The sequence below is a fragment of the Macaca mulatta genome, chromosome 17 (genome assembly GCF_049350105.2).
Source record: "Macaca mulatta isolate MMU2019108-1 chromosome 17, T2T-MMU8v2.0, whole genome shotgun sequence".
In the NCBI taxonomy this organism is placed as follows: Eukaryota; Metazoa; Chordata; class Mammalia; order Primates; family Cercopithecidae; genus Macaca; species Macaca mulatta.
Window position 1 is genome coordinate 93,630,288 of NC_133422.1, and position 12,982 is coordinate 93,643,269.

At 39.7% G+C, this 12,982-nt stretch overlaps 1 protein-coding gene across 26 annotated transcripts in view; it reads right to left on the reverse strand.

The window, feature by feature from the left end:
• DOCK9 (dedicator of cytokinesis 9) overlaps window positions 1–12,982 on the reverse strand; it is a 299,986-nt gene that overhangs the window by 127,438 nt on the left and 159,566 nt on the right. For all 26 annotated transcript variants that reach the window (XR_013407697.1, XM_077973900.1, XM_028837250.2 and 23 more), the window contains exons 4-7: window positions 9,173–9,255; window positions 6,651–6,720; window positions 4,889–4,984; window positions 3,799–3,933 (exon numbers count right to left, since the gene is read on the reverse strand). Coding sequence is in view for 25 of the 26 variants with exons in the window: in XM_077973900.1 (XP_077830026.1) it covers window positions 3,799–3,933; window positions 4,889–4,984; window positions 6,651–6,720; window positions 9,173–9,255 (384 nt within the window). In the remaining variant the exon portion in view is untranslated. The remainder of the gene's footprint in view (window positions 1–3,798; window positions 3,934–4,888; window positions 4,985–6,650; window positions 6,721–9,172; window positions 9,256–12,982) is intronic.

Here is a 12,982-nt window from a genome sequence, read left to right on the forward strand (position 1 = left end):
AAAAACATGCAACAAAACTCTCTTATAAAACAAAAACAATTACTTCTTACTTTAAAAAATGAGGTTACCAAATATATTTAGGTTTGCTTTAACCTTCTTTTTAAAGTCAGTGCCAGAAAATTCAGCTAAAAAGTAACTTAACGGTCTTTTGACTAAAGAATACAAATAAAACTCCTACCTGGGAATCCCACCCAAGAAGTTAATTTACTATCATTGAAACATCACTCTGGCACTCCTTACTTCATAAACACTGTCAATAAACATCCTCTGATATAATGAGGTTGTTCATAGTGGTGGCTTTCAGTGGAGGCTGAATTGCCAGCTGAGAGACATCCACATTCGCTGTTGACTGAAAATAATTTTCAGTGAGCATTAAGCGGTGCTACACTCTTGATCTTGGGCCCAAATACACTTTCATGTATTTTACCTTTTTTTTTTCTTTTTTTCTTTTTTTCTTTTTTTCGGTGGGGTGGGGATACTACACAGCGGTGTTTTGTTTATTTGCTTTTTTGTAATCCTCTCAAATTACCTTTTCGTGTTTTTCGCTTATTTTTCAAAGTGGTTTTTAAAATTAGTTACCAATAATTGAAGTTACCAAAGTTTAATTCAAATTCTGTATTTCTCGCTTTTTGAGAAACCAGATGATCTGGCACCTTTGAGCTGGGGGTTCCTCCTGGCGGTACCAGCTGCAGATGGGCAGCAGATGCCCCCTTTAAATGGAGCACTGGGCTCCAGGTCACCCCAGCATTCCCTGTTGATTTGCAACCAGGCCTCTCTGTCACTTAATTTACCTCCTTGGTCCCTGCAGACATCTGATTCTGACCCCTCCCTTCCACAGCTGACTGTGAGGAAGAAACAGGATCTGGACTTACTCTCCCACCATCATTGGTAGAAAAGTGGACAAAATACATGAAATAACAGTTTTTAGATAGGGGGCAAAAGGCAGTGCAGCCCTTCCTTTGTAGAAGGGAAAGACATGAGGTGAGCCCCACATCGCCTCAGCTTTCTGCCTGGAGGCAGTATCTGAATTGCGGCACAGGAAGGGGAATCCAAACAGAGCCCTGCCATCTTGCTGAGGAGAAGACACTGACCAGACCTGGGGAAGACCAAGGTGGCCAGAATATGCAGGGCAGAGTCTCCAAAATGACAGGAAATAAAATAGCACAAAGGTAAGAGAGAGCAGAGCTCCAGAAAGATCCACCGAGTCACACATGCATTAGGTATATGTTTTCTATATGTTATACCTTATTTTCTATTTATATGTTATACCTTATTTTCTCTTTATATGTTATACCTTAACAAAAAAGCTTACCAAAACATAAAATAAAAATCAAGACACAACCACCAAAATTTTAGAACACTGAAGAGAAGACCACAAAGAACAGGGATTCAGAATAACATCAGAATCCTCCAAACAACAGTGGAAACTAGAAGGCAATGGGATACCCTTGAAATTCCAAGGTAAAATGATTTCACTTTGAACTTTATAACTAGCCAAACTATGAGTCAAGCGTGAATGCAAAAATAAAGATATGAACAGATACCCTCATTCTCAAAAAATTAACATCTCACACACAATTCCTTAGAAAGCTGCAGAAGATGTGCTTCTCCAAAATAAGAAAGTAGAACAAGAAAGAGGAAGGCATAAGGTTCTAGAAACAGGAAGCCCAACACAGGAAGACAGGCCGAATGTCTAGATGGCAGGTATGCGGGGCAGGGAAAGCAATTCATCCAGATTAGAGGCCAAAGGAGGGTGCCAGGAGCTAAAATCCTATCTACCAGCACAGAAGTCATGCAATGACGTCCAAAACCAATGAATGAAGAAACAGCAGTGAACACTTGTGATCTAGCACCACTACTATTTCAAGGGAATAGGATGTGAGTGGGTGAGGGTGATGCAGAGGTGAAGCATTGCCCTTCAGCACTGCTGGGCTTTTTTTTTTTTTTTTTTTTTTTGAGACAGAGTCTTGCTCTGTCGCCCAGGCTGGAGTGCAATGGCGCAATCTCAGCTCACTACAACCTCCACCTCCCAGGTTCAAGCGATTCTCTCGCCTCAGCTTCCTGAGTAGCTGGCATTACAGGCACCCGCCACCACACCTGGCTATTTTTTGTATTTTTAGTAGAGATGGGATTTCACCATGTTGGTCAGGCTGGTCTTGAACTCCTGATCTCAGGTAATCCACCCACCTCTGCCTCCCAAAGCGTTGAGATTACAGGCATGAGCCACTGTGCCCGGCTAGGCTGTTTCAATCGGACAAATGTATTCCTTGGAAGAAAATGCACTTTAATTTTGGGTAAACACGCAAATACATAACAAGTATACCTCTGGTCAAACCAGATAGCTGTGTAACACTGGCCCCACCAAACAATCTCCTTACAGAATCGAGCTACAGGCCGATGTGATCAGCCACCATGGAGTCATTTGAAGAGAGAATTATTTGATAATGGTGACTGAATCTTTTGTGAGGGGTTGTTAGGAAGATTGTTCATCAATCACAGAGTCTTCTGTCTGAGAGGGACCCTGAGAAAAACGCCTGAATGATCTTCATTCTGAGACTACTGGGGCAGCTTCTGACTAATTGAATTGTCTGTATCTTATATGCACTGTGAATTGTGCGACTGAACAGGTCTCCAAGTGAGAAGGCACAGAGCCCAGGTGGTGGCCCACCCATAGCAGGTGTTAGATCTTCAAAACATATGCTTTCTCCTTAACTCTATTTTCTCTCACCCTTATCCCAACCCCCTGTTCATCTTTCTGCTTTCACCCCCACTTTAAGTTTATGCTATCCCATGTCCTGTGTATGCTTGTAAGCTGCTGCCTTAAATCTTCCTTGAAAGTGGCAAAGCTGGATGAATGGAGGGGTGGACAGATGGATGGATGGACAGATGGACAGATGATGGACAGGGAAACTGAAAACTCTCTTCCAAAGACAATGCTAAAAAGCTACAGAAGGATGCACGCAAAACTGGTAGTAGCTCCCCTCAGAGAAGAGAGACTAAAGAGGGGAGAAGGCGTCCAGAAGGACTTTCACTTTATGTGTATTATCTGATTTTTCACAATAAAAATACATTCATGTATTATGTATAATTAACAAAAATTTTAAAGGATAAGTACATAAGCCCTATGATATAAAAGTACAACAGCCCTATGATTACAAAACTATCTAATATTGACCAAATGCTTACCATTTGTTGCCACTGTTCTAAGCTCTTTACATGTGTAATGAATTAACCCTCTCAGTAACCATATTTGGTACTGCCATTATCCTTATTTAACAAATGAAGAAACTGAGGTACAGAGAGGTTAAATAACATCTCCAAGGTTACAGCGCTGGTAAGTGGAGGAGCAGGGATTTGAACTCAATCTGCGCTGAAATCTAATCTCTTTACTGATCTACATGGCCAGTGGTACTATAATGCTAGCGACAAAAATCACCACTGAGATACTATGAAGTGTTTTAAATATTTTCCTGCACTGATTCATCCAATGTGCTCATTTGCCATATTAAAGAAACATTCTCATTATCTGAATTAAGTAGCCTGTTAAAGGTCACGCAGCTATAAAGTGGCCGAGCCAGAGTGCTCCTGCCTGCCACAGCATAATCTTGCCTCTACATTATCCCTTTCGTCTTCTATAATGATGAAAAACAAGACTTTCCTCATTTAAAGTTAGATGTTATATTTCTACCATGCGTATTGCCATTTTTAGAAGTGTTTGCTTAAATCTGCTATTTTTTATTTACACATAAGCACTACTGCAGATAAGAAAACTAACGGCAAAACTCTTTTCATATTTACCTGAACCACACCCATACAGGAATCCAGAAATATTGATCCTTTTGGTTCTTTGGAGATCTTTTCATCTTTATAAAAATTCAAATTATAGGATCCATCGCCAAGTTGAATCAGGTGGAAAAATCGTCTCTTAAATGACTGAGAGAAAAATATACACACAGCGATTCTTTCAAAATGAAGAGGGTCACAATCTCTATCAATAACCCACTTATGACTACACACATACATAACACCTGTTTCCGTTCTCACTCTAGCTGACGCTCCAGGTTACTGCGGGGTTAAGACTCCCCATCCCATCTAAGAAGCTCACTGCATCTCAGCTCTGAGGAGGTGGTTCCCCTAATATCCATGGGTCATTTTTCTCACCCACGGAATCGGAGATTTTACATAGCTACCCAAAAGCAGTGCAGGGACTTCCAATTTGGGATGCAGCACAGAAGGACAGAAACTTTCTCTAAAATCCCCAGGGTTTCTTGCTCAGAGAATGGGAACTATTTTTTGCCTCAAGACGCTGAATGATTTTCCAGCCTCAGGGTAATGACAGTCACATTTCCTCCTTAATTTTTATCTCCCTGACTCGCTTGTTTCTATTCCCTTTGTTATTAATCCTGATGTTTCTCTGGTCCCACTTTTCTCCTGAATAGCTTCTTCTATTGGTGTGACTTCTTTCTCTGCAACCTTCTCCTCTATGCAACTATTTTCTTTTTTCGTCCTCAATTTTTGCTTTACTTGTTGCAGTACACCTCCAAAGAAGTGCTCAGGATTGGCATGACAGATATGTCCCTTGGTGACATTCTGTGAGGTACTAAGGAACACTTTTCAGTTAGTATAGAGAAGAAAGCCTATTGTCAGTGACTGCACCTTCACACCAGCCGAGGGATGGTCTCCTTATGCTGGTGGTCAGAAGACAGTGAGGGAAAGTGGGTGGATGAGACTGCCAATTGGGGTGCTATCACCAGGGGAGCATCCTAGGAACCAGACAATGTCCCTTTTGTGGGGAAGAACAGCATGCACATTCATCTTGAGCATTGTTCTAGAGCTCTATGGAAGAAAGGGCTGTGAGAGGGGAGGGCAAAGTGATGCGCGTCCTCACCCTCATGGTCACGCTGATGGCACTGTTCATGTTGCCTTTGTACAGCCAGCCATGCTTGGTGATCCCACCCTTCTGGGAACCGAGGGAGGCAGCATCCTAGGAGAGAAGGAAAACACCACCAGTCAACCTCCCGTTATTACCTGGGTTACTTGCTGTGAGTTTGGTCAATGGGAAGGTCATTCCCTTTGTGCCAAGTTGTCCACTGCCCCTGTACTGAAGTACCCATTGACACCAATGCCTACAAGTCACATGAAAGTCCACTTAGTGGTAAAAGAGACCTGCCTACATTTCTGAAAACTTTATTCCATTAAAAGCAAAGCTAGCTCCTGTCCAAATTTTTATTTGTCAGTGTTTAATGAGCCACAGAAAGGACATACTTCAACTGACCACTCAAGTTGGAAGGTCTTGCCTGATTTCATGAAAAAATGTTTTCAAATTACACTCCCCTATAGTCAGAGGACAAAAGCACATTCCTGGAAACCTTCCCAGAGGCTTAGTTCAGGGAAAGGTGAATAAAGAAAGGGAGGAAATGCGAGGCAATACAGAAAGGAGAGATAAAAATGATGGAGAGAAAAAAGAAGGAGAGACAGGCAAGAATGCAAGCAGGGATAGAAAGGAAGAAAGGGGGAGTCAGAGAAGTGAAAGGAAAGAGCTGAGAGAAGTGAAGAGACCTGCTTTTTTAGCACAGACCCCCATGCCACAAGACCTGGGTTTAAGGAGAAGAGCATGGAGCTGCCACCTGCTGCTACAAATATGTTAAGCACACATTTGTATGTAGAATAGACAGACGAAAAATACACACACACACACACACAAAATCTGGCAAAGCTTTCGTAATCACACAGGCAATTGCAGAAAGACGCATCATATGCTTTGTCTTGGACCATCTCAACATTAATATTGGCGGTTTTAATATTTCTACTAACAGCATAATAGAAATAACTTACCATCTAGGATTTTACAGTTTAGTGCATGCCCTTACATGCTGTATTTCCATTGGTCCTCCTGTCACTATTCACGCTAATCAGCTCCAAGTTCCCAATATATTGTTCATTTTGAATGAGCAGTCATTTTTCTTAGAACTGTTTTAAAACTAGTTTCTAAAACAATCTGCTGCATGCACATTGCTTAATGAGTGGCTAATGTTATAGCTCAGCTGACACATTTTTTAAAAACGAAAAACCTGAACTCACAATGGGACACTTAACAACCAATGGGGAGGATAAGAAATGCAGAGATGGGCACTGTCTTCTTGTGAGGTTTCCCTCACTCGGTGGGCAGACTCACCTCAATGCCCCACTCCCTTTACATACTTCTTTAGCCATGAGTTTTCTCTAGGAATAGGGGGAGTGGGCTTGATAAAATCAGACTTCACTCACTAAAAGCAATCATTGAAGAAATAGCCATTTAAATCTACTGGCTGGCAGCTGTTTTGAGATCTGTTGAAAAACAACCTAAATTCAAGGTCTAAGTCATCTTGATATCTTTTAACAGTGTAGCCAGATCTGATCCAAGTCTTTGAAAATGATCTCAGAACAAATAAACACAACCAAGAGAACATGAAATGCTAAGCAGTAAAGTTGAAACAGAGACCTCATTCCAATCAATCAATAACATTTTTAAAAAATTATTCCGTTTCATGTAACACTCCAATGCCTATTTTGGCTAAATGTCGGTAATTTTCTAACTAATCTTTTAAGTCTGTAAAATTCATGTTTAAATCTAGAGTGAAAAGAGAAGCAACAGCAAGCAGGTATCCCACCTCATCTTTGTCGACCTCCTCATCAACTTCGTAGACATGAACTGGAAGTTTATCCAACTTGACCACTTTGCTATAAAAACAACAAAGAAAATTTGTTTTAGAAATGCCTAGTCAAAGAAGAGGCTTTGCATTTCCTCTTCCATCAGAGGGCCCAGCCTTTACTAAATCCAAAGATGGCCCAGCTTCTCTATTCAGACAAAGAATAAAACCATCTATGCCCGTGCTTCTCAAGGTGGGTAAGCCAAGAGACTGGAGTAACAAAGCTCCAAAAAGCTATGTGGAAAAGACAGCATAGCTTCTGGGGAGTCAGCAGGCATATTAAAAGTAAGAAAGTAATTAGTTTTTAATAAACAAAGACTTGGTAGAATAACTTTTAATACAAAGTTTATGAGGAAAAACAGGAAGATTGAGTTGTTGCATTGAAACTGATTAACAATGATGGTATTAACCACAACAAAAACAAGACACCAATATCAATAGCAGCTTGCATTTACTCAATGGGTATGAGGTGCCAGGCCCTGTGCACTTCTCATGTGCCCTCTCATTTAATCCTTTAATGATGGTGACTGTTGTTAAGGCCATTTAACAGATGAGGTAAATCAGGCTTACAGAGGGCAGAGTTGTCCAAGGCAGAACACAGAATCTGTGTTCTTCATCACTTTACAATTCTCCCTCTCTTTCTCGTCGCACATTTGGAAATGCTCATTAACGCCAATAGGGAAAATGTACCAGCAGTCTAATAGATAGTAAGTACACGACATCACATAGTCTGATATATTTCAACCCTTAGACTATGAACAACAGGATCAACAAAGATGGGCTAAGCCAATCCAATGGGAAGAATTAAAAAATCCCTAAGGGAGGATTGGGTAAATATAGAACTAAAGAGCACACCCATCTGGAGAAGATAATGCTAGGAGGGAGTGTTCCTGGCTGAGGTTTAAAAAGAGGCAATCAGGGAACTGGCCGAACACACTTAAGGAGTGGCAAAGCCACACACGGAGGAAAAACAAACAGCTAGGTCCACTAAGAACAGCATAAAAGGTTCCAGCTCAAAGATGTAACAAACACAAAGAAAAATACATTAATCAGGTCTCAAGTAATATTTTCATTGGTGATGGTTAGTTTTAAAACATAATCCATCACGATTTGCTTTCAATTTTCTCAAAATCAAGTACACTTCAATTTGCCAACTGCTATGGTTTGGATATGGTTTTTATTCCCACCAAAACTCAGATTGAAATTTGGTCCCCAGTGTTGCATTATTGGGCCTAGTGGGTCATGGGGCAGATCCATCATGAGAGGCTTGGTGCTATTCTCACAGTAATGAGTGAATTCTTGTTCCTGGCAAGATGGGATTGCTTGTTGCTGAAATGGATTAGTACCCAAGAGAATGGGTTGTTATAAAGTGAGGTTCCTCCTCCTCTTTGGTCTCTTTTCATAAGTGCCAACTTTCCCCTTTGACCTTTTCCATCATGTTTTGAAGCAGCACAAAAGTCTTCAACAGAAGCTGAGCAGAAGCCAGTGCTATCCTTCTTGTACAACCTGCAGAACTATGAGTGAAATAAATCTCTTTTCTTGGCCAGTCAAGGTGGCTAACACTTGTAATCCCAGCAGTTTGGGAGGCAGAGGCAGGTGGATCACCTGAGGTCAGGAGTTTGAGACCAGCCTGGACAACATGGTGAAACCCCGTCTCTACTAAAAACACAAAATTAGCCGGGCGTGGTGGCACATGGCTGTAATCCCAGCTACTCAGGAGGCTGAGGTGGGAGAAGTTGGGAGGTGGAGGTTGCAGTGACCCGAGATCGTGCCATTGCATTCCAGCCTGGGTGACAGAGTGAGACTCTGTCTCAAAAATAAATAAATAAATAAATAAATAAATAAATAAATAAATAAATCTCTTTTCTTTATAAACTACCCAGCCTCAGGTATTCCTTTAAAGCAATACAAAATGGACCCTTTTTAACAGATAGTCTGTCAAGGCAATACCTGATTCACTTTAGCCACCACTATTCAATCTAAATACACTTGCTTTTGGTACAGTCTAGAATAAGTTAATACTTTAAAGGAGGTAAAAAAAAAAATTTTAACTGGGAAAATGCTTGTTTCTTGATTTACTTTTTTTTAAAACATAAAATTTATTCAATGTAAAATGCTCTTTATAATTATCTTCCTCAAAATATTCTTTTCAAGGAAAAAATACACTGCAGCATATTTCAGTACACTTACATTTTCTTTGTGTTATATTTCATAGTGAAAAAATTTCACCTATTATCAGTGGTACCCTGAAAAGAACCACTGGACATAATTAAACCACCCACACGTTTATTACTACCTAGCAATACCAAAGCAGCATGTTTGAGTCTTACAATCAAAGGCCCTGTAAACAATAGTTATACCACATACACATAAACCATCCAGAAATGTTTTCCCCAATTACTCTGATTGCATAGGAAGTTACATACCTCCCCGCAAGCATTTCAAGTACACTTTTCCCTATGTGTATAATATAGTTTACTCACTTCGGAAGCTGTCGAAACTCTCCTGAGTAATCTTCATATTTATAGTTCACAAGATGCCAGTCAGAGTTATAGGTTTTGATGCACTATTGAAGGGGGATTTGAAAAATAGAAAGTAAAAAACAGAGAGGTATGTGACGACTTTTGGAAAACACTTGGGAAAGATTGTGAAGGCATACCCATACAAACATCAAAAAAAAAATCTTTCCCATCAACCAGCTAATGCCTGAAATTCCACCACCAGAGATTCCTGTGAAGCTTGGGACTTTGAACCACTGAAACATTACCCTTGGGGGCAGTATCACTTTAAGTTATCATCATTAATGATCTGAGAGCAGGTTTTACAAGTAGACAACTTCATCTAACCTTATGACATTTACCTAACAATGGACTATTTCAGACTAAGCACCTGGTGCTTAAAAAGCCATGTGGCCTCTACTATGACATGAAAGTGAACAGGATGCGTGAACTTAAAGACGCATTCATGGTATTTACTAATACTAGAAGTAGCTAGCTCTGTTAGTTAATATTCTCATGTAAATTTGCCCTCAGTTTTTCTTTCCATTCATAAGGAAAAGAGTGAAATAATTAGGAAGAAAGGTTTAGATTCCAATTAATGTTAACATGATGACATTTTCATCTCTGTGTGTGTACAGAATGTTTAATGTAGTCCTGCACTACCAAGGATTCTATTAGTAACCTAACCTACACAGACCTCATTCAAACTACCTCGCCACATGACAGATTCAATGGGCCAGCCTGGTGTCTGTCGTTCATCTACCCATGAAGATCCTCCAGTAGTGCATAAAGCCTAAGATTTTAATGCCACATCCACCAGATCTTCAAATATGAATGAGTCAAAATCAAAAACTATAGAATTTTAGTTAAAATCAGCTTAGTTCAAATGATCTTCTGTACAGTCAGTACTTGACTATATATGTGCAGACTTCAGCGTGGGGGGAAAGAAAGCAGGAGTGAATCCATGAAAATATAGGTAGATCAATGTATTTATGCCTTATCTAGTTTATTTGACTCCGGCTGTAACTAACATGAACAACATCTCTATTCTGCTTCTTTCACTTCATCGTTTCTACTGTCAACCTTTCCATCTGTGTCATAGGCCATGCCTGAAGGCTTTCTGAAGCAAATCCCTCCACCTCAAAATCATGAAAATAAAAATTGCAACAGCAGTAAATGCTGATTTTGTGCCAGGCTCTACAATAAGCACTCTACTGGCAAGGGTGTGATGTGAAGGTAATGTAAGTTTTTAAAATCGTTCTGAGAGGTGGAACAAATAGCAGAGAAGGGCTAAGCGCAGAGTCACATTTTGGAGCTGGCCAACTCTTCCATTTTTTTACTCTGTAGACACGAATATTTTAAAATGCTACTTTATCCTTGAAAATGATTGTTTTTAGATTTCTCAAAGCATTTTCACATTTAAAGTATTATACACTCAAAATTGCATTCCAAAACCAATCAGATTTCATAATAATCCATAGTTTTGGATTTTCCCACTACTGCCTCTAGGTCCACTGGCACAGTTAAGTAGTCAGGCCTGACTACGTATGACACGGTCTCGTAGGCGTGATCCTATTCTCTTCAAAGAGCCACAGCGGTTTTTCAACAAGCACTGGAACTAAAGTTGTACCACCAAGTCTCCTGCAGGACATTAAAACTATTCTGAAGTATAAAATGTACCTGCCCAATTAAAAACTAAATAAACCAGCATGAAATGCATTTATGAAGAGAGCCCAGATTTTTTTTTTTTTTTGAGATGGAATCTTGCTCTGTCACCCAGGCTGGAGTGCAGTGGCATAATCTCGGCTCACTGCAACCTCTGCCTCCCGGGTTCAAGCGATTCTCCTACCTCAGCCTCCTGAGTAGCTGGGATTACAGGCGCACACCACCATGCCCGGCTACTTTTTGTATTTTTAGTATGTACGGGGTTTCATCATGTTGGTCAGGCTGGTCTCAAACTCCTGACCTCGTGATCCACCCGCCTCAGCCTCCCAAAGTGCTGGGATTACAGGCGTGAGCCACCACGCCTGGCCAAGATTTTAATACCTTAGGCAAAATGGGGAAAATAATTACACTTTATTATGTTCAAATATTTATAATTATAAGGAATTGCACATACAAAAAAAAAAAAAAAAACTCCACAGTGAATCTGGCTAAGTATTTAGAGATCCATTGATTTAACAAGCCAGTGTTGACTATCTACATAGCAGGCATTGGCTAAATTCCAAAGCAGAAGCACAGAATGAGGCAAGAAACCCCCACTCCTCCGGGGATGTAGAAAGTCTAGGAGATAAGGAGTCCAGAAATCCAGATCTGGAGAACTGTACCTCCAAAAAGACAGGAATGTGACTGACTGATTACATGATTAACATTTCAAACCTGTGAAATTCAATAATATTTTGAAGTTACACTGAAAAGTTTTTGAAGTTTTTTTCTGCTTTGTTTTGCTTTGTTTTAAGCCATTAGGTCATTCTCTGGATCAGAGGATGAAGAGGAAGTGATGTTCACTCCACCCAAGTGGAAGGGTCCCAAAAGTGTTTAGTTATGTTGGCTCCAGCAGCATAGGATGAAGCAGCTATTGCTCAACCTGCAGTGATTAAATAACTTAATGGAGAATTCTCCCTCAAAAAACCATATTTTTTTAATCAACTGGGAGAACTGAGTTAGCAATTAATAATTTTGCCACATGCTTTAAAACATGGGTCAACAAACTTTATGTGCAAAAGGCAAGATCATAAATATTTTCAGCTTTGAGGGTCATATGATCTCTGTTACAACAACTTAACTTTGAGTTGCACAGTGACAGTAGCCATAGGCAATATGTAAACAAATGTGCTTGGCTGCTTTACAATAAAACTTTATTTACAAAAATAGGCTACAGGCTAGATTTTGCTTGTAGGTAATAGTTTGCCACTACCTGCCTTAAAAAGACATTTATAACTACATTCACAAACACATCTGGCTGTATTTGTCTGGAATTAAGTTTACTAATATAGTGGCAAAGGAGGTAAGAAAGGAAGTTACTTTCTCAGAAAGATGAGAGAACACACTTAAAATTTTTTTAATTTTATATTTAATTTTTAAAAAATCTCAATGGAAATTAAATATTGTTATTTAATTGGTCTTTATTTATAAGAGTATATATAGCTTCCTTATATAAGCTATATAAAAATCAGTTTCATTGATGGGCATATTTATGATCTAAATATCAACTAGAAAAACCAGGATTTAAAAAATCATTATTTTTAAAGAAACTTAAAGAAACAAAACTAAAACATCTGATTAATCCTTCCTACCAAAAATTACCTGAAGGAAAAAAGAAACACTCCAAGGGGGAAAACTGAAGCAAACAACCTAAATTATAATAATTTCTCTTTCTGGCTAGGCACAGTGGCTCATGCCAGTAATCCCAGCATTTTGGGAGGCCAAGGTAGGCAGATCACTTGAGGTCAGGAGTCTGAGACCAGCCTGGCCAACAGGGTGAAACCCTGTCCATACTAAAAATACAAAGGTTAGCCAGGCGTGGTAGTGTACACCTGTAATCCCAGCTACTCGGGAGGCTGAGGCAGGAGAACCACTTGAGGCAGAGGTTGCAGTGAGCCGAGATTGCTCCACAGCACTCTAGCCTAGACAACAGAGCAAGACTCTGTCTCAAAAAATAAAAATAAAACCGTAAATAATTTCTCTTTCCTCCATAATTTTATTTGTATTTTCAAACAAAAGTAATATTAATCAATGTATCTTGATCAGGAATATATAAAGTAATCAATATATATAATAATATATATTGACTAG